Here is a 19,003-nt window from a genome sequence, read left to right as displayed (position 1 = left end):
GGCCAATACTGAGGGCCATTTCTGACATTTAATGAAAAATGTGGTGGATCACCTATCATGCATAAACGACATAAACAAACGCTAATTGTAGAAGGAGTAAGCCTCTAATAAATCCGTTTATTATAAAAGTGTTTTGTTGCTGCTGCTGATAAATCTCCCCCATTAATCTTCGACTCAAAAAACTAGAAATTTCTCAAGAACATTGTAAAACCAAGTCAATTAAAGCTGCAAGTTCCTTCCATACTTTATCAATTAAATCGTCCTTATATCTGTAGTAATAAGTAAGATAAATTAATATTTGTTGAGCGTTTGCCATCCTGACGAGACCCAATTTCGGAAATTTCTCAAAACATTCCTAAAAACAGAAAATTTACGTCTATTCATTCTCTATAAAGCGCCATTTACATATTACCTCCTTTAGTATAATATTGAGGAAGTTACAGCCAATTTAATCTAGGACTGCCTGTCAAGCCCTAATTCTTAAGAAAATTGTAAAAGCTTAAATTGTACCTATAAGTTCTTTCTACACGAAATTATATTACTTCTCTCTCAGCAAGTGCTCCTAATAGATCAATCAATTTTCTATTTCAAGTTGTCGAAAAATGCAAAAAAAAATGTTTTCTCTCAGATAGTTGACCTCGTTTGGTCCTCAACTGCCTGGATTAGAAAAAATAATGTTTTTTTTCAGGCAGTTGAAGAACTCGCTTTAAAACAGTTAAAAATTTTTAAAATCCACTTAATTTCCTAAGATAATTTCTTCAGAAATTCTTCCAGGCAGTTGAAATTTAATTACCTTAAAAATTTTATGAATTTTCTAAAAAAATCGGCTGTTTCTTCCAGGCAGTTCAAGAACTTGGAAAACCTGGAAAAGTCAGGAGAAACAATGAAAAAATTCCAGTTTTCAAGGATCACTGGTAAACCTTCACGTTTTGTTCAGGCAATTGGTGGAAATTGCCTGAAATTTCTTTTTTCTGTTTTCCATCCGTTTTGCATATCTGCAATTTTGTGCTGCATTTTATTGTAGAATTTAAAATCTCCTTTAAAGACGGACTCTTTGTTTATTATTATTGTTATTGTTCGCATTATAATTACAAAACAAATATTATTATAATTGTTCGCATTCACAGCTGGTGTCTCCTTGGTGGACGTCCAAAAGATTGACAAAATTGTTCCTAAAAAATCATTAAATAAAATGTATTCTTCCATGAATTGTTATCGGGAAATTTAGCACAAAATAGGTCATACATAATTTCGATAGACCAATTCCTTAACCACCACTCAAATTAAAGTAAATAATTAAAAAAAATAGTCAATATATTTTACTAAAAAAAGAATCGAAACGACCGGTATATAAATCTAATAAAATAAGATGAAGAAAATTGTAAAAGGATATTTTGTACCTACAAGTTCCTTCTACACCTCATCAATTAAATCATCTTTATATCTATAATAATAACAAAGATATATCAACATTTGTTGAGCAACTCTAACCTCCTTTTAGGCAGCGCGATTTAAATCGTTCTCCTGACTATAGAAGTGAGGAAAAAACTGAAAATTTTACCAATTATTATTAGAAAGTCAATTGTAAATTGTACCTAATGAAATAATAGATAAAATAATGTTTTTTACCAGGCAGTTGAGAACTTATCCAAAGAAATTATATTCTCTCTCTCTCAGCAAGTGCTCGTAATAGATCAATCAATTTTTTCTTTCAAGCTATAGAAAAATGCAAAAAAAGTTTTTTCTTTCAGATAGTTGACCTGGTTTGATCCTCAACTGCCTGGAATAGGAAAAGTAATATTTTCTTCCAGGCAGTTGAAATTTAATTGCCCTGAAAATTTGATGAATTTTCTAAAAAAATTGGCTGTTTCTTCCAGGCAGTTGAAGAACTTGGAAAACCTGGAAAAGTCAGGAGAAACAATGAAAAATTTCCGGTTTTCAAGGATCACTGGTAAACCTTCACGTTTTGTTCAGGCAATTGGTGGAAATTGCCTGAAATTTCTTGACTTTTTTCTGTTTTCCATCTGTTTTGCATATCTGCAATTTTCTGCTGCATTTTATTGTAGAATTTAAAATCTCATTTAAAGACGGACTCTTTATTTATTATTATTGTTATTGTTCGCATTATAATTACAAAACAAATATTATTATAATTGTTCGCATTCACAGCAGGTGTCTCCTTGGTGGACGTCCAAAAGATAGACAAAATTGTTCCTGAAAAATCATTAAATAAAATGTATTCTTCAATGAATTATTATCGGGAAATTTGGCACAAAATAGGTCATACATAATTTCGATAGACCAATTCCTTAGCCACCAAGGAGTCCCGATCTCACAATCATGGACTTTTACTTCTGGAATACCTTACCACATTTTGTAAACCTATAAATGAAAATGATTTCCCTTTTTTGGAGTCAATCCGTGGACGCACGTTTACGACTTTCAATACGAATATTTAAAGAAATCATCGGAGTCGTATACTTTCGTTTTTAATGCGACATATTTTATATACTTCTTTTCTAGATTTTGATCTTAAAAAATAGACGAATACATAATTGAAAAATTAAAACCATAAATAAATTACTTGTTCGGCAGGTTTAATATAGGATGCCAACTAGATAGTATTAATGTCAAAATTTTGTAAGTACCAAAAAAAAATTATAATTTTCGAGATATTAGTAACCAAGAGTATAGGCATAACATAATAAATAGCACATACTAGCTCTCTAACCTCACTTTTACTTCACCGTTTCCCAGAAGCCTTTGTAAATGTGAATCTTGTACATCTTTGATAAGCATGTTTCTGAATTTGGCAAGTATTTCAGCCCTTAAATCCGCATTAACTTTTTGAAAGCACTTTAAGCGACAACTACATTCAAATTAAAACTTTATCGATAAAACGTCTCCTCCTGGTTATTTTGCAAGTGTTAACATTACTTTTATAATTTTCCCTGCACTGTCTTTCGTAATAATTTCTGACCTAAAATGCTCTTTCTACCATTTCTTTTTATCGAATTAAGATCCCTATTCGTGGAATTCATTACAGCCATCTTCAACATTGTCAGGACCACTCATGTGGTTTTAAAATGTAACAGATATTTGTATAAGTTGCAGTTTACTACAGCAAGTCGAATTTTTGAATATTGCTTGAAATAACCGACCGATTCAGTTATAATTTTAACTGAGATAATGTAAAATAAAAATCTTTGTACTGGATGGCCCAGGATATATCTTCTTTCCCTTTAAAGTAAAATAAATGAGATTATGGAAATGTGTTTTTACATATTTCAAAGTGATATTTTACAAACAATAATACCCCACTATTTATTTTTTAGCCCACGTATTTGAACTGCTAGTAGAAACGGTGTGTCTGTGTGCCGGTGTCCCGATCGGATACAGTAGCGCCCTCACCATGATCGATTCTTCAAGTAAAATCAAAAGGGGAACTAAGGGAGACGCTTCGGTTCTTAAACCTTCTTGTATGACCAGCGTGCCTGTAAGTCTAAATTTGTTGCTCTCTTAATACAATTCTCTCTATATAATCATGGATTTATTTCAGCTAATTTTGGATCGAATTTCGAAAACTATTCAGGACAAGGTCAGCAAAAGCAGCGACTTTAAGAAACTGATGTTTAGGTTTTCGTACGATTATAAAGTGAAATGGAGCAAGAGGGGTTATGAGACGCCTTTGGTAAACAGGTGAGCCAAGACAAATCATTTTATTTACTTATTCAAATAATTTGTTAGAACAAGGATTAAGTTTTTTTGGAATTTTACTTGCATTTTACAATATTATGAGCACTTATTCATTACAGACAATAAAATAGAATTAACCTTTATCAGCATCTAATGAGTTCGACTGATCCACTATTTCTTGGGAATTCTTGGGAGATTCTCTGGAACATATGCGATATCATTATTGGAGAAATCGGTCTAATAGAACTCAAAGTGATCAGCAAAAGCTGCAAAGAGATAATTAATTTTTTCAGGAGAGGACTTCTACTTATTCCTTTATATTTCTCTTCGAATATTTCATATTTCTGGATATCATTTGCTTCGTGTTTGTGACAAAGCGTAATTGCAAAATGATTATCGACCAAAAATGTTACGCAATTTACGACCTGTTTTCGCAAAAAGTATTCTCCATGTTTATAGTCTATTTTAATAATAATAATTCGTTGATCGTCCGTATTTCCTTCCATTATTCTTTTGGAATTAGGGTGAAGATGTGGTTTTTTTTAAATTAAAACCTACAGTTGATGACAATTTTAGGCTGATTTTCAACCCGATCCGTCAACTGATGGGAGGCCACGTGCGCCTTATAATATCCGGCGGTGCACCGCTCTCGCCCGAAACCCACGAACAAATCAACAACTGCCTTTGCGCGACCATTTTACAAGGATACGGTTTGACGGAGACCACTTCTTGCGCCTGCGTACAAGACTGTAAGTAGAATTAAATATTTATTTACAATGATTTCTGAAATTTGCCTCTTTAGTTTACGATACATCTTATGGAAGGGTCGGCGCCCCATGTACGGTGTGCGAAATTAAAATAATCAATTGGGAAGAGGGCGGTTACAGGGTGACGGACAAACCGCATCCGAGGGGTGAGATTTTGGTTGGTGGCGATAATGTTAGTGCTGGGTAAGTTCTCATTTTATTTATTTATTGTTTCACCAAATTAGTTATAATTCAAGAGTTTTGCACTTTTAAGCAATCATTAAATTTATAAACAAACTTTATTTAAAACATATGAAGTAGATTTAGTGGAAATTCGTCATCGAGATTCGCCCATTTAGCCTGTGGCACTCTTCCAAACGATGCCTTAGATTTTCCATTACACTTGCGCATAAATCAGGATTTTTAAGGTGAATTAAATTTGTTGGGGCGTTGTTATAAACTCGATTCTATAGAGAGCTTCACAAAAAAAATCATTTGGAGCAAAGTCAGGACTTCTTGGGGGCCAGTTAATGTCGCCTCTTTTTTTTGCTACCAGTTTATTTGGGAACAGCGAGCGAACTCTCTAACTCGATAGAAAGAAAATTTCTTTCTATTATAGAAAAAAAGTCTAAACCCTACTCTCAATCTCAACTGGCTTTGGTCGGGTAGAGTTCGGGTTGCCGTCAGCACCCTTCGGAATAGAAATACAGAAAGAGGGGTATGGTCTTGCTATTACTTTCATCTCTTTTTAATACATTGAAAAAAAGATGTATTTATCTTTGTTGTGGGGATGTTTTTGTAGCAGATTTGAAAATCGACGAATTCTCATATTCTTATATTAGACCATTAAGCCCAATTGTGCAAGGACCAACATTTTTAAGGGTGATAAAGGGAATAGAGTCGGCTTGAAAGTGACTCGTAAATGAAACTTACTAATTAAATAAACAATAGTATTTTATTAGAAAATATTAAACCATAAAAGTCCACCAAAAAATAACTTACTTAAATCACTTGGTTCCAACAGATAATTAGGGTTTTATTGCGGTCAAAAGATGAACGGTATATCTTTGAGTGAACTATAATTTGTTAACTACTTTTTTCAGGTTTAAAACGATCATTGAGTTTATAAGGTCATATAGTTTATCCACGCTTATTTACGCCCCGAAATTGGGAAATTCCTAGTGATTCCACAAAAGGGAATAAAATGGGTTTTTATACAGAAACAGAAACAATAACAAGGCATAATTATAACATAAAAGATCGATAATTTTGAATGACATTTCAGTAATTGACATTGTGGGCTGTGAAAAATCCCATTAGCTATAAAAATAGGCTTATGTTTGTAGATTGGGTAGTATAAGAATGTCTAAAGCCGAACGATGCCGAGTGACATAGAGAAAAGGTTAGCGAGTGCTAATCGCGCATAGAAAGATATTTTCTTTCTATATTTTTTCTTGTCTATTTCTATGTTTATCGAGTTAGAGAGTACGGCTGCAGTGCTATTACAGATTCAATTGCGGTATTTGATGTATGTTAGGTAACCCCATCTTGCTGAAACCATCACTACTCATTAAAGGCATCAAAAGTTTGGAGGATAGGTTCAAAAAAAAAAGTATGGGCCTATTATGTCTCTGGCAGAAATTACTGCCCAAACAGTAACTTTAGGGCTATGTAACAGAGATTGATGTTTTTCTCAGGGATTTTCTCCCGACCAATAATGACTATTTTGCTTATTGACGTATTAATGAAAATGTGCCTTATTCGTGAAGAAAATTCTGTCAATTGGTTGGCAAACATCAATAGTACGTATAGGTTAATCTGATGTTTCCTTTAACTCTTGCATGATCTGAATTTAAAAAAAAAAATGTAGATTCAAGTCTTTCTTCAAGATGCAAAAATCACTATACTTATGTAACTGTAGAACCGCATCATGGTTTCGCACTGATCTGTGCATCTGTCAATTCTGACAATAAGTTTCCAAGGATTGTTTTACCCATTGCGAAAAAGTAAGCAATTTGATATTAACAGGCTTAGAAGTTATAAATAAAAGTGCAAAACTCTCTGAGACACCTTGTATTTACATAATTTAGCATAATATTTTCTTGGTTGTACAATAGGTCCTATAGAGTAGCAGCAATTCAGTTACTTTCATACAAGAATACTGTTTAAGTCCTAACCTAAATTCAAATATCGTTTACTTAATATATCTTGCTCTCAACCGTTTATTTCACTAGATAATCATATATACACTAATATACAGGGTGATTGACGACCGATGGTACGTTAGCCGTATATGGAAAACAGAACGAAGCATTTTTCTGAAAATTTGGTAGCCCTGTTAACAGACATTCAGTGACATTTATCAATGATATACAGTCTATCGTTGTTAACTAATTGTTTATTTCTCTCTCTTATTTGTAATGTGTTTGATATTCTATATTTACCAATTTTAATTCCATAAAACCAACCTAGAGTTACTAACTCAGTTTACAGGCGATTTTTCGTTATAGTTTATGCCCTTTCTTGCAGGATGGCTGTACATACTGTGTGTTTTTTATCCCGTTCATGGATTTTTCTGTAAAGTAATAAAAAATCATTAATTTATAGATACTACAAACTACCAGACAAGACCAACGAAGAGTTCCTAGAGGAAGATGGGAAACGGTGGTTTAAAACTGGCGATATTGGAGAGGTGCATGATGATGGAGTTGTTACTATAATTGGTAAGTACTGATAAAACATTTTTATTACAATTTTTGTCACCAAACATTGATAATGATAACCATTTTTTCACTTACAGACCGCAAAAAGGATTTAGTAAAACTGCAAGCGGGCGAATACGTGTCTCTGGGTAAAGTAGAGTCCCAACTGAAAACCTGCCCCCTGGTGGATAATATTTGCGTTTACGGTGAACCGACGAAACAATACTGTGTCGCACTGGTGGTACCCAACCAGCCGAACCTGATGGAACTGGCGACCAAAATCGGTTTGGGCGATAAGAACTTTGAGGAATTGTGCGAGGATCCCGAAGTAGAAAAGGCTGTCGCTAATGAATTGGCCGAACACGGCAAAAGAGGTGAGACATTTAGTGTTATAGGTATACAGTGTGTCCCGAAAGTAATGGGACATAGAACAACAGTAGATTCCTTACGTCAAAATAATGTGATTGAGGTCAACTTGCCTTATCCTAACTTTAATAATAGTAACTGAAATACAGGGTTTCAAATTATTATTAGATTTATGGTTTTTTTCTCATAGGTCCTGAAACAATCAATCAATCAATCAATCAAATGCTTTATTGTCAGAAAATTTACACTTTATCGACAAAGCTAAAGGAAAAAAACAAATATAAACAAATAAACATAAAAAAAATAGTCATACAAAATACACACAAAGTAAATAGGTACATAACAAAACAAAAATACTGTTCAAATTATCAAATTGTAAAATTTGGTCGAAATACATAAATAAAATAATTTTTATATACAAATATACACACAATTAAATGTATAAAATTGTCAAAAAAAAAAAATACAATAAAATAGAACATACAATAAAAAGCAGGCAAACATTTTGCAAATAAATAGGTAGCTAATAACGCCAGTGTGTGTGCTTTAAAAGGAAATATTAAAAAAGTCTTCTACTGTATATAGGGCTTTTTGCAGTAGTAAAGATTTTAGGGCATTGCGAAAACAACTAAAAGTTGTCATCGAGTTCTTTACTAATTCCGACCGTGGAATTGGCAGATGAAGATTATGATCAACGTTCCTTAGTGAATAGCCGTGGGATGGTCTTTCTGGAATCTGCGACACATGTTTGCGGATAAGGCAGATAGATTAAAATATAAGTAAGGATCTTATATTTTATAAAATTTACTTGGCAGTGAGCTCTACTATCAAGTCCTAATAAGTCGCGAAGCGTTCTCTTTTGAAGTTTAAATATACGCTCAAATTGGGTCTTGCAGCATGTACCCCAGAATGGAAGAGCGTAACGAAGATGTGACTCAAAAAGAGCATAATAAACTGTTTTGGCCGTGAAAAAGCCTAATTCTTTTGAGATTGATCTTATGGCAAAGCATGCTGAGCTTAGTTTTTTAGATAACGTATCTATGTGCAAATCCCATTTCAAAGAGCCGTCCACAACAAGACCCAAGAACTTGACAGACTCAACAACTTCCAAACTGGTATTGTTTAGAATAAATGGAGGAATGGTCGTTTTATATGATAAGACTTTAGTTTTTGAGAGATTTAGACATAAAAGATTGGAATCGCACCACGATTTAATGAAGACCAAGTCGTTGGAAAGTTTGTTGTGTAGTGCCATTGCATTCGGATTGCTCCAAGTAAAGCTAGTATCATCAGCAAAAAGACAGATTTTTCCGCTTATGTTCAAGCTGGCCAGGTCATTTATAAACAGCAGAAGAGCATAGGATCCAAAACGCTGTTAAATAGGGAGAACATAGCATCGTTGGTGCATTTTTTGCTCGGAAATCCAAACTGATAAGGGGTTAAGATATTATATTTAAACAAAAATGACAAAAACCTTTTTTTAGCCAGACGTTCTAGGATCTTTTAAAGGGTTGGAAGAAGTGCAATTGGACCATAGTTTGAGGCTTGATCTTTATCTCCTCCTTTATGTAATGGAATGATTATTGCAGTTTTAAGGCAGTTTAAAATGACATGTTGATTAGGTTTACTAAATGGATTAGAGTACAATCAGGCATATTTGAAAACATTTTAAGAGTAAGCCCATCTGTACCAGCTGATGATTTGTTTTTTATTTCGTTAATTGTACTTTGAAGTTCTGTAAATGATACTGGCGTAAAAAAGAAATTGTGCAAATGTTCATTAGTGAGATATGACAGAGGATCATTAGAAGGTGTTATAGTGGCCATTAGATTTTTTCCACGTTTACAAAGCAATTGTTTAGGTCCTCGGGTGATGTAGAGATAGTGCTAGTTGAGGTAGACTTATTTCTTAGTTCGTTAACAATAGACCATGTTTCTCTAGCTAGATTGGCAGATTTTGCCAGCCTCCCACTGTAATAGACTTCTTTTACAGCCTTAATTGTTTTAAAATAAGTTTTTCTATACTGCTTGACGTAATTATGAAAAGCAATAGATTCTGAGAACTTTATTAGGAAGGAAAGTGAGCGCATGTTTTTTGCCGATACACGAAGACCTTTGGAGGACCAGGGCTTTTGTGTCTTAGTTTTAATTGGCCTTAGAGGAAAAGAAATATTTGCAATATCTGATAGCGAATTTAAGAATCTGGAGAACTCATTATCGACATCATTTGAAAGAAAGTTACAGTTTTCCGTTAGACGATGATTCTTAAAATTTAGAAAATTATTTTTGTTATAAACACGGCCTAATTTACGCAAAGTGCTATTGTTAATTGAATCCAAGGAGAAGCTGATTAATATAGCTTCATGATCTGAAAATCCCGAACTGAAAACAGTACAATTTAAGAGTTCTGGAGCAAGGGATGATACTACGTAATCGATGGTGGTGGAGCTATTTTTAGTTATTCTGGTGGGTGAATCTATGTGCATTATCAAGCCCATTGACTCGAATATAGACTGGAGTGATTCTTGGGCAGCACATACACTGGAATAGTCAATATTAAGGTCGCCACATAAAATTAGTTTGCTTTTTAAGGTCATGGATTCTAGCAAGCTTAGTAGTTTCTGGCTAAAACTTTGTATATCAGAGTCGGGTGTTCTATATAGACAAACAATGTAGAGATCATGTGAATTATTAAAAACAATGGAAAATTCACATGAAATTTAAAACATACAAGTCTTTTAAAAAGAAAATGTTGTGTACAGTTTCGTGTTTTCGGTAGAGGGCGCTCGTTGCGTTAGTTTTTACTTTTTTAGAAGCCCTAACTTTTTTCAGCCCCGTATATCGGTTTAAAAAGTATCAAAATAAATTCCTTTGTTAATTTTACATAAAAAAATTTATACCTCATTAAAGTCGCTAGGAGCAACCATTTTCGAAATAATCTCACTTTTAGGTTTCAAAGCAAGTCCATATCTGAATGGTTTAAGATCAATAGAATGTTAATAAATGACATATTTAAACTCCACAAAAAGTAGAATATACTAAGTTTAATTACAAGATTGAGAATTTGTCATTGGGCACAAGGAATAAATGAAGGGACTTCGGTGTGTACATGCAGTCAAACTTTAAATTTAATCAGCAGTAGAAAACCATTGTTAATAAAATATATAAACTCATGTGGCTTTGTAATTCGGAACATTAAAAACTTCGAACAAATAAAATTAATTATAATGTTATACAGGGTGTCCGCTAATTAATGGTACATGGAAAAACCACAGACTCCTGATGTAAAAATATTACAATTTAACTATATTTACCTATATCCAAAAGTTGATATTAACTGAGATACAGGGTGTTAAACTGAAAACTTTATTTTTGTTTTTCCCCAATAACTTAAGCTTTATTTTGTTTTTCCCCAATAACAAAAGTTAACTGTTTTTCACAAAAATTTGTAGTTAGGGGTTTTTTAGGTCGAGAAATTAATTTTTTTAACAAATTGAGTGTACAATGTAGGGGGCGCTGTCTGCGACATCTTTTTCTCTTTCATAAGGTCATAACTTTTTTGTGCTTAACTGTATTTAAGTTTTAATTGAAAATAATACTTTTTTCATATTTTTTACGTAAAAAAGGTATACTAAGTTGAAGTCGCTCAGAGTTACCGTTTTGGAGATATTTGTATTTAAATTATTTAGTGCACCATGCACTCGGTCAGCTATGAGAAAGCAAATGAACTTTAGAGACGCAGTTGTTAGGAAACCGCCATGTTGTTGTTGTTTGTTGATTAGTTTAAAGTTGTCAGAAAATATTTAATTAGTGTTTTCTGTGATTTTGCATCCAGTTTACTGTTTTGTTGAATTTTTAAATTTTTCGTAAGTTGAGAAACAATGCATCATCATTTGAGGCACAATCTTTTTTCAAATGCCGAAATGAGGGATATGTTGTGTGTATATGCGCAGGCAAATTTTAATGGACGCGAAGCCTATAGTCGATATTCAGAACTCTATCTAAATCGAAGACAACCTGATTTCAAGATCTTCAAAAATCTTTACGATCGATTAGGAGAAACAGGTACAGTTCGTCCTAAACGGAATTCCGCAGGGCGCCCGAAGGTTATACTCCAGAACAAGAAGAAGAAATTCTGGTCCGCGTGGCTGAAAATCCGGAAATAAGTGCAAGACATGCTGCTGCGGCAACTGGAGTAGGCAAGTCATCCATTTGTAAAATATTTCACGAAGAGGGTCTTTATCCGTATCATTTCACTCCTGTGCAAAATTTACTAGAAAATGATTTTGCGCCCAGGATAGAATTTGCCCGTTTTTGCTGTGCCCAAATAAATGCCGACCCCGTGTTTCTGAATAAAATAAAATTTACTGATGAAGCAACGTTTACACGTAGAGGCATTTTCAATTTTAGAAATAAACACACATGGGCATTACAAAATCCACATTTAGTACACGAACGTCATTTCCAACATGAATTCAAAATTAATGTATGGTGTGGTATAATCGATAATCATTTATTGGGCCCTTTCGAACTACCGCCCAATTTAAACGGGGAACTCTACCTTGAGTTCCTAGAAACACATTTACCAGATTTTCTCGATGATATTCTGCTGGACATAAGGCAACATATGTATTTCATGCAAGACGGAGCGCCAGCACACTTCTCTAGAGCTGTCAGAGAGTACCTGAACAACCGTTTTCCTAATCGCTGGATAGGTCGTGGGAGCCAGAGGCCATGGCCGGCGCGAAGTCCCGATTTTAACCTGGAAAACGCTGGATTTTTGTGTATGGGGCTATATGAAGTCGCTCGTTTACAAAGAACTAGTGAATTCCAGAGAAGAACTATGGCAGAGAATTGTATATGCTGCACAAAAGCTACGAAACGAACAATTATTTCTTAAAATTAGGAGATCTTTCAGCAAAAGAACTGTTAAATGTATTGAAGTGAATGGTAGACATTTTGACCAGTTTTTGTCAAAAGCAGATCTATTTTTTTACTAAATCTCGTCACAGTTTCAAAATGGAAAAGTTATCAGTCGCATAGTTAAGTTTGTTTTCGTTAATGTTATTTTCTTTCAATAGATTTCCTAGTGTCATAGTTATTTTAAATAAAGTTAATTAAATGATAATCCAATTTTTGTCTGCATTATTCTCAATGACTTATACTAAAACATTATTTATGATGTAAAAAATGATTGGTAAAGAGTAACAAGACATTATTGCTTGCTTGAGCTGCTGTACTAAATAATTTGAAGGCAGATATCTCGAAAACGGCGACTCTGAGCGACCCGAAAGTAGTATACCTTTTTTACGTAAAAAATATGAAAAAAGTATTATTTTCAATAATAACTTAAATACAGTTAAGCACAAAAAAGTTATGACCTTATGAAAGAGAGAAAGATGTCGCACACAGCGCCCCCTACATTGTACACTCTATTTGTTAAAAAAATGAATTTCTCGACCTAAAAAACTACAAATTTTTGTGAAAAAAAGTTAACTTTTGGATATAGGTAAATATAGTTAAATTGTAATATTTTTACATCAGGAGTCTGTGGTTTTTCCATGTACCATTAATTAGCGGACACCCTGTGATACATTGGTTCGACTCCGTTTAGAATATGCTTCAGTTATTTCATTACCACAGACAATGGTACCTATCTATATGTTTGAAAAAACTACAAAAGGGATTTTTAAGATATCTACACTTAAAAGGTCACAATACCTATCCTTACATGTTACTAAGTATTATAATATTATAGACGCACTTTATATGTCATACCATTTATTTTTATTATTGCTAGTAATTTAATGTACAAAACATCTGGCATAATTAACAACATATCTCTTGTACTTTCTAAAATAAACTTAAGCTCTTCCATTGTTTAATTTCAAGTAGTTCTTCTATAAATAGATTTTTTTAGTAGCTCTGTAAGACAAATTCGATCTGTGATTTTAGGCAATAATATAAATGATTTTTATATATACAGCGTGTCTATTTATGTTGCCATCATATTGGAAACTTTTTTGTTATTAGTTTTACAAAATAAAAGTTCTGCATGGTCTAAAACCTAAAACGCAATAAAATTTTGTTAGTCGTACACCCGACTAGCATTTTTGGCAACAGCTACGTAATCGCGACTATAAAGAATACTTTAAAGTTGTGGTTACTAGTCGCGGGAACCGTTTAGGCACCGTTCTGTTACAACTTTTTTACCAAAATTGGGAATGATTTTGCTGTAGCAAATACGTAATTCTATCGTCCCGGGAACTTCTTTTTTAAAGTCCCATAGTGGTTTTCGGAATGTCATAAAGTAGTAATTGTGCAGTGCTAGTTACTAAAAAGTTACTGAGACAATACTATGCAAACATTTTGATTCTCTTTCTTTGTCAACACAAATAATTTTATATGCACGTCTTTATTCTAAGTGATGGCGTTGTTTCGGGGTCAATCTACTTCATATTGTATTTAATATAGCTGATATTATCGCTTACCGGAGTGGAAATATGTAAACGAAGCAAATTTTACTGTTAAACATAGGCAATATAGGACGAAAATAAAGAACGCCTCATTAAAATAATGACTTTTAACAAAAAAATATACCAAGTCTAAATATTTAAATTTAATTTTTTAAAGAAGGTAGATAATTTTTTTCACTCCTCTTTACTCCTATGAATATAAGAAGTCTATAATTTAATAAAAGCATAATAGAAATAATTACTTAAAGGTAATTTGCTTTAATAGCCAAGGTGGTAAATATTACTTTAAAGAAGAAATAAGGGTAACTATTTCGGTCTTGTTACTGATAATATTACTTCAAAGTGTATTACTGCGTGGTAATATTTTGATGTTCCTATGTAGTCGCAAGAACTTGAAATTTAACTTTGTAATCGCGCTTACTTAAAAGTTCCCATCTAATCGTCCCACCGACCGATATTTTCTACTTTATAGTAACGACGTTGTAAAGGTAAGTAGGTCAGGTCGCTAAGCGGTATCAGCTACCATCAGAGTTACCGCAAAGTAATAATTACTATATAGTCGAGTATTAAGTTAATATTACGTATTTCTTACTACTATTTTTTACTTGGCAGTTATTTAAACTTATAAGATATTTTTTTGGTACCAGTTACCGATTTATTACTTGAATAAAGTAATATAGTCAAACAATGTAGCCGTAACTAAAATTGCTAGTTGGGAAAATTTGTCAAAATGTGAATTTTGCTTAAGAGTAAAGTATGTACCAGTACAAATTATCATTAAAGTTAAAAATAAGCCATTAAGGAAAATTGTTATAAAAAGAGGTTGTTTAGAACTAAAAGCTATACTGAAATATGCAATTCTATCCTGCTACTTACATTTTTTTCCTATTTACAATAATGCAAATGTAAGTGTAATAATTTAAGTTATATTTTAGGTTTTGGACCATGCAGGACTTTTTATAAATAATTTTTTGTCTTATAGTTATGTAGGTATTTCGTTTTTTCTTCTTTTCTTTTTCTGTTTTAGACCACTGCTCACTCTTCACGCAATTACATTTCCAATGTGTTTGAAAGGGTATAAAAAAATAAATAAAACAAAAAGTAAAATTAACTCTTTATTAATTAAATTGTATATAAATAAATACATTTAATATTACAAACCGCTGTAAGTAACAATTACGTCATTGTTTTCAGGCAAACTTCAAAAATTCGAAATCCCACACGCGGTAAAACTGGTGGCGGAAGTGTGGTCCCCGGATATGGGTCTGGTCACCGCAGCCTTCAAATTAAAACGAAAAGACATCCAGGACCGTTATCAGTGTGACCTTAGGAGGATGTACGCGTCTTGAGAACGCCGCGTTTGGTCTTGTTGAAATCATATTTTTGGTTCTGTTCCTGTAGTAGAGATTTTGTTTTCAGTTAAATATGCGTAGGGATTTTTGGCAAAAGGAGTCAAAAACTTTAAAAAAAAAAGTCACCCGTGGGGAAGATCTGAGTATTTTTAAGCACTTTGGATGTCCCAAAACAGAAATAGCAATTATTTTTAAACTTGCCAAAAATCTATCAAAAAATAATACTACCTAACGCAATAGAATTGTTATATTATATTAATTTTAAGTGTCATTAGATGCATCACTTTAGCTTTAGTTTTCTTTTTTTGTTGATCGTTTTTTAGTGAATCCTGGCTCAAAGTTTTTCTGATAGCATAAAATTCGGGTGCTTTAAACGAATTTTTTTTTATTACAGTGCTTTGTTTTGTTTTCTTTTTTCTAATATTTTAACACGTTTTTTAAGACTGTGGAAGATTTAATTATTATCTTTAAAGTATGTCAATATTTAGGGACGTCAGTATGTCACACTCGTTTACAATATAATAAAAAAATTGTAGAATAATCTCTGGTATAGATCGTGCACTAAATACCTTACCAATTGCAAATTATGGTGTATTTGTATTGAATAACTAGCATAATTAAAACACTATGGCATCTTACTTGTCGAATACATACCTAATACATAATGTCCATTTTTGTGCGATCGTTTATAGACAAGTACTTAAATGTTAAGTTTAGTTAGGTAACAAGATGTATTAATTATTTTTTAAATTGTATATAATGATGATATTTGCTCTATTCAATATTTTTTGGCCGTTTAGCAGAGATATTGTATGTATTTATTTGAAATAAATATTGTTTAAAGAATTTTCTGTAATTTTACTATCATAGGTCTTAGAGTTAATTAAACCGAGAATTAGTAAGCAGGTAAGATATGGGGCAAATCAGTTTTTGATTGTTTGGAAAAAGTCGAACATCTCTCCTGATAATACGGTGGCGAACTCCAGTTGCAAATTTTGAAAACTTGATGATTTCAGCAAGTGTTTGGCCTAAAAAAAGTTGTGTATATGCAGCATGCTTCTTTATCGATATTTGTTGCATGCAATCGAATTATTTCGTGCAAAGTCTCCGTAATACATATCCGGAGGAATCATTAATATATGCTTTCTTGTCATAGATGTAAATTTGTTCACAAAGTTGTTAAACGAGAAAATACATATACAAAAGCACATTTGCAGAATCCTATTTAATGTAAAACTGACACAAACAAATTGGATAGAATGACATGATGCGATAGTAAAAAGACAAAAAATCAGTTATTTCATAGTAGCTTTTCGCAACTACGTTCTTTAATACATTTTCTAAAGTTTCCAGTTTTGATTAATGTACCCAATCAACATCCAATATCCGTGGACTACACCATCTATATTTCATTTGACAAAATATATTGCAATATGCCTGGAATATTCCACAAATATGTAGAGTATATATGATATATATATATGAGTATATGATATATATATGATATATATATGAGTATATATAATATGTCTCATACTCCTTTTTTAAAAATGTTTGTATGCGGATGTTTGAGAATGACACACTCCTTGACAAAAATAGGGTCATTCTAGTTTTTCCAATCTCGTTCACATTGAACCTTTTTAAATTGACACCCTGTAATAAATAATTCTGGCTGATATAAATATATTAATTGGATATCTTAGAGATATTCATGCAATGGGTTGGTGCTGTCTGGGTTGATGAAAAATAAGTTTAAATTCTTGGGAACTGTAACAAAAAAACGTCAAATGATAAAAAATATCTAAAAATTACCTTGAAGTTATAAAATAAAATTACGACAATTGCCTGGAAATTTTTTTTTACCTTTCTTGAACTTATGGATTTATTTTATTTATTTTAGTTGGCTATTAAATTACAGTGCCTTAAAGAAAAAAAATTATTTCGATTTTCTGGGATACACAATTTTTTTGGAAAGAAATAACAACTGGAAACAAAGTTTTTTTGGTTTTTCAGCTTGTGTTAATTTCTTTGTATTTAGTTGCAAACCAGAAAAAGTGGAAAATTAATTTTTATCTTGTAGGAATTTGAAGTTATTCCATTATTCTTTTAAGGTACTTGAAGTAATTTTGTGTTTCCTACTTTTGTGGGATTTAAGGGGATCTCAAGTAACAATTCAACCCTATGCTGGAACAACGTTGTAACCTTCAAATATTGTTTTGATGGGAAATCGAAAAAAACGAAAAAGAAGCGATTGCTTAATCAAATGAATTTAATATATGGCTAATATCAATAACACTAAAGAACTTAACCATAGAGAGGCATTGCAGACTTGACCACATACAGAATTCGGATTTACGAGAATATTTTCCTTATTTCAATAAAACAACGTTGTATATCCACGTCGGTTACAACATTGTTTTAGGAAAATAAGGCTGTTACAACTTTGTTGTAGAATAAAAATAAAGTTAAAGTGAAAAAATAATTTTTATTTTGCATGTCAATCGAAAATAAAACGAAACTACATATTTTTAGGCACCGCTTTTAATATTATGATAGAAATTGATATATTTTAATGGTTGGCAAGTTTCTCTTTTTTGATTGGAAGAGGTTCATTATAGGCCTCCCGTAGGTCATTCAGAGATACTTCAACCATCGTTTTCTTGGGTGATTTTAGCGAATACGACATCCATGGTATAACACAACATAACACAATTCATTGTGTTATGGGATTTTCTTATCTGGATACTGTTCGGGTCATCCGATGTTATTTGAATCCACACTCTTTGTGTTATTTTGCATTTAGGACCCTTCCAAATTGAATTTTCTGCATCAGTTAAATCTTTAAAAAATGTCTGATGCATGTAAATAACTGTGAAGGGATTATTTATTTTTGATTTGGCGATCACATCTGCCCACTGGAAATGCCCCCGAGGAAAGTTTTTTGACCCTTTCAATCTGAGCAAATTCTCTATCACAGGGTAAAAAAATGTCCACTAATCAAAAACTTTTGCTCCACCTGGCTAAAATATGTTTCTTTCAGTAATAGTCGAAGCAATGTTATCATCTTCCAATTGTTATTTTGTCCTACGCATCGGTCCGACCAAACCACAAGTTTTCTTTCCTGCCCTCGACCAAGACGATTGAAATTTTGGGTGACATAAAACAGTAATGCCGATGCAATCTCAGTAGAACCTCGATGTGCCATTACTTCAGGCCATAACATCATTGTAGCTATACTATTTTCCATGTTATGAACACAATAGTTTTAGGTAGCAAATTTCCCCTGATAGAAAATGGACGAATGAATTAGGTTTGGGCAAAAAAGTACTTGCTGCAAATCTGTGCATAAAACCACATAATTAGGATTTATCTTAGCCATTTCGGTATCTTGTCTTAATGCCTGGTAGCCTGGTTCTGCTCGCATGTGACGGATTTTACTTTGACGAATGAATTAGACTAATTAAAATTGCACCTAAAAACCACCAAAAAATTGTCCTATGTCCCCACTACTTTGTCGACGGATTATTTAGGTCGCATACAACGTTGTTCCACGGAAATACCGTATTTACACATATTGGCGGTTACAACGTCGTTCCAGCATAGGGTTCAATTAAAGGAGCACCTTCTCACTTTGCCATCGTCGTTCGACAATTGAAGGGCTTAAGG

General features: G+C 32.8%; 1 protein-coding gene across 6 annotated transcripts in view; it reads left to right on the top strand.

The window, feature by feature from the left end:
* Positions 1-16,183, top strand: part of LOC126745976 (long-chain-fatty-acid--CoA ligase 4) — a 58,867-nt gene extending 42,684 nt beyond the window's left edge. For all 6 annotated transcript variants that reach the window (XM_050454034.1, XM_050454033.1, XM_050454032.1 and 3 more), the window contains 7 exons: positions 3,336-3,496; positions 3,560-3,699; positions 4,273-4,445; positions 4,499-4,646; positions 7,050-7,165; positions 7,243-7,518; positions 15,180-16,183. In XM_050454034.1, the coding sequence (XP_050309991.1) occupies positions 3,336-3,496; positions 3,560-3,699; positions 4,273-4,445; positions 4,499-4,646; positions 7,050-7,165; positions 7,243-7,518; positions 15,180-15,334 (1,169 nt within the window). In that variant the 3' untranslated portion in view covers positions 15,335-16,183. The remainder of the gene's footprint in view (positions 1-3,335; positions 3,497-3,559; positions 3,700-4,272; positions 4,446-4,498; positions 4,647-7,049; positions 7,166-7,242; positions 7,519-15,179) is intronic.
* The last annotated feature ends 2,820 nt before the right edge of the window (positions 16,184-19,003 follow it).

The sequence above is a fragment of the Anthonomus grandis genome, chromosome 16 (assembly GCF_022605725.1).
Source record: "Anthonomus grandis grandis chromosome 16, icAntGran1.3, whole genome shotgun sequence".
NCBI lineage: Eukaryota > Metazoa > Arthropoda > Insecta > Coleoptera > Curculionidae > Anthonomus > Anthonomus grandis.
Note: the sequence above shows the minus strand (reverse complement) of the source record. Positions and strands in the feature narration are given on the sequence as shown.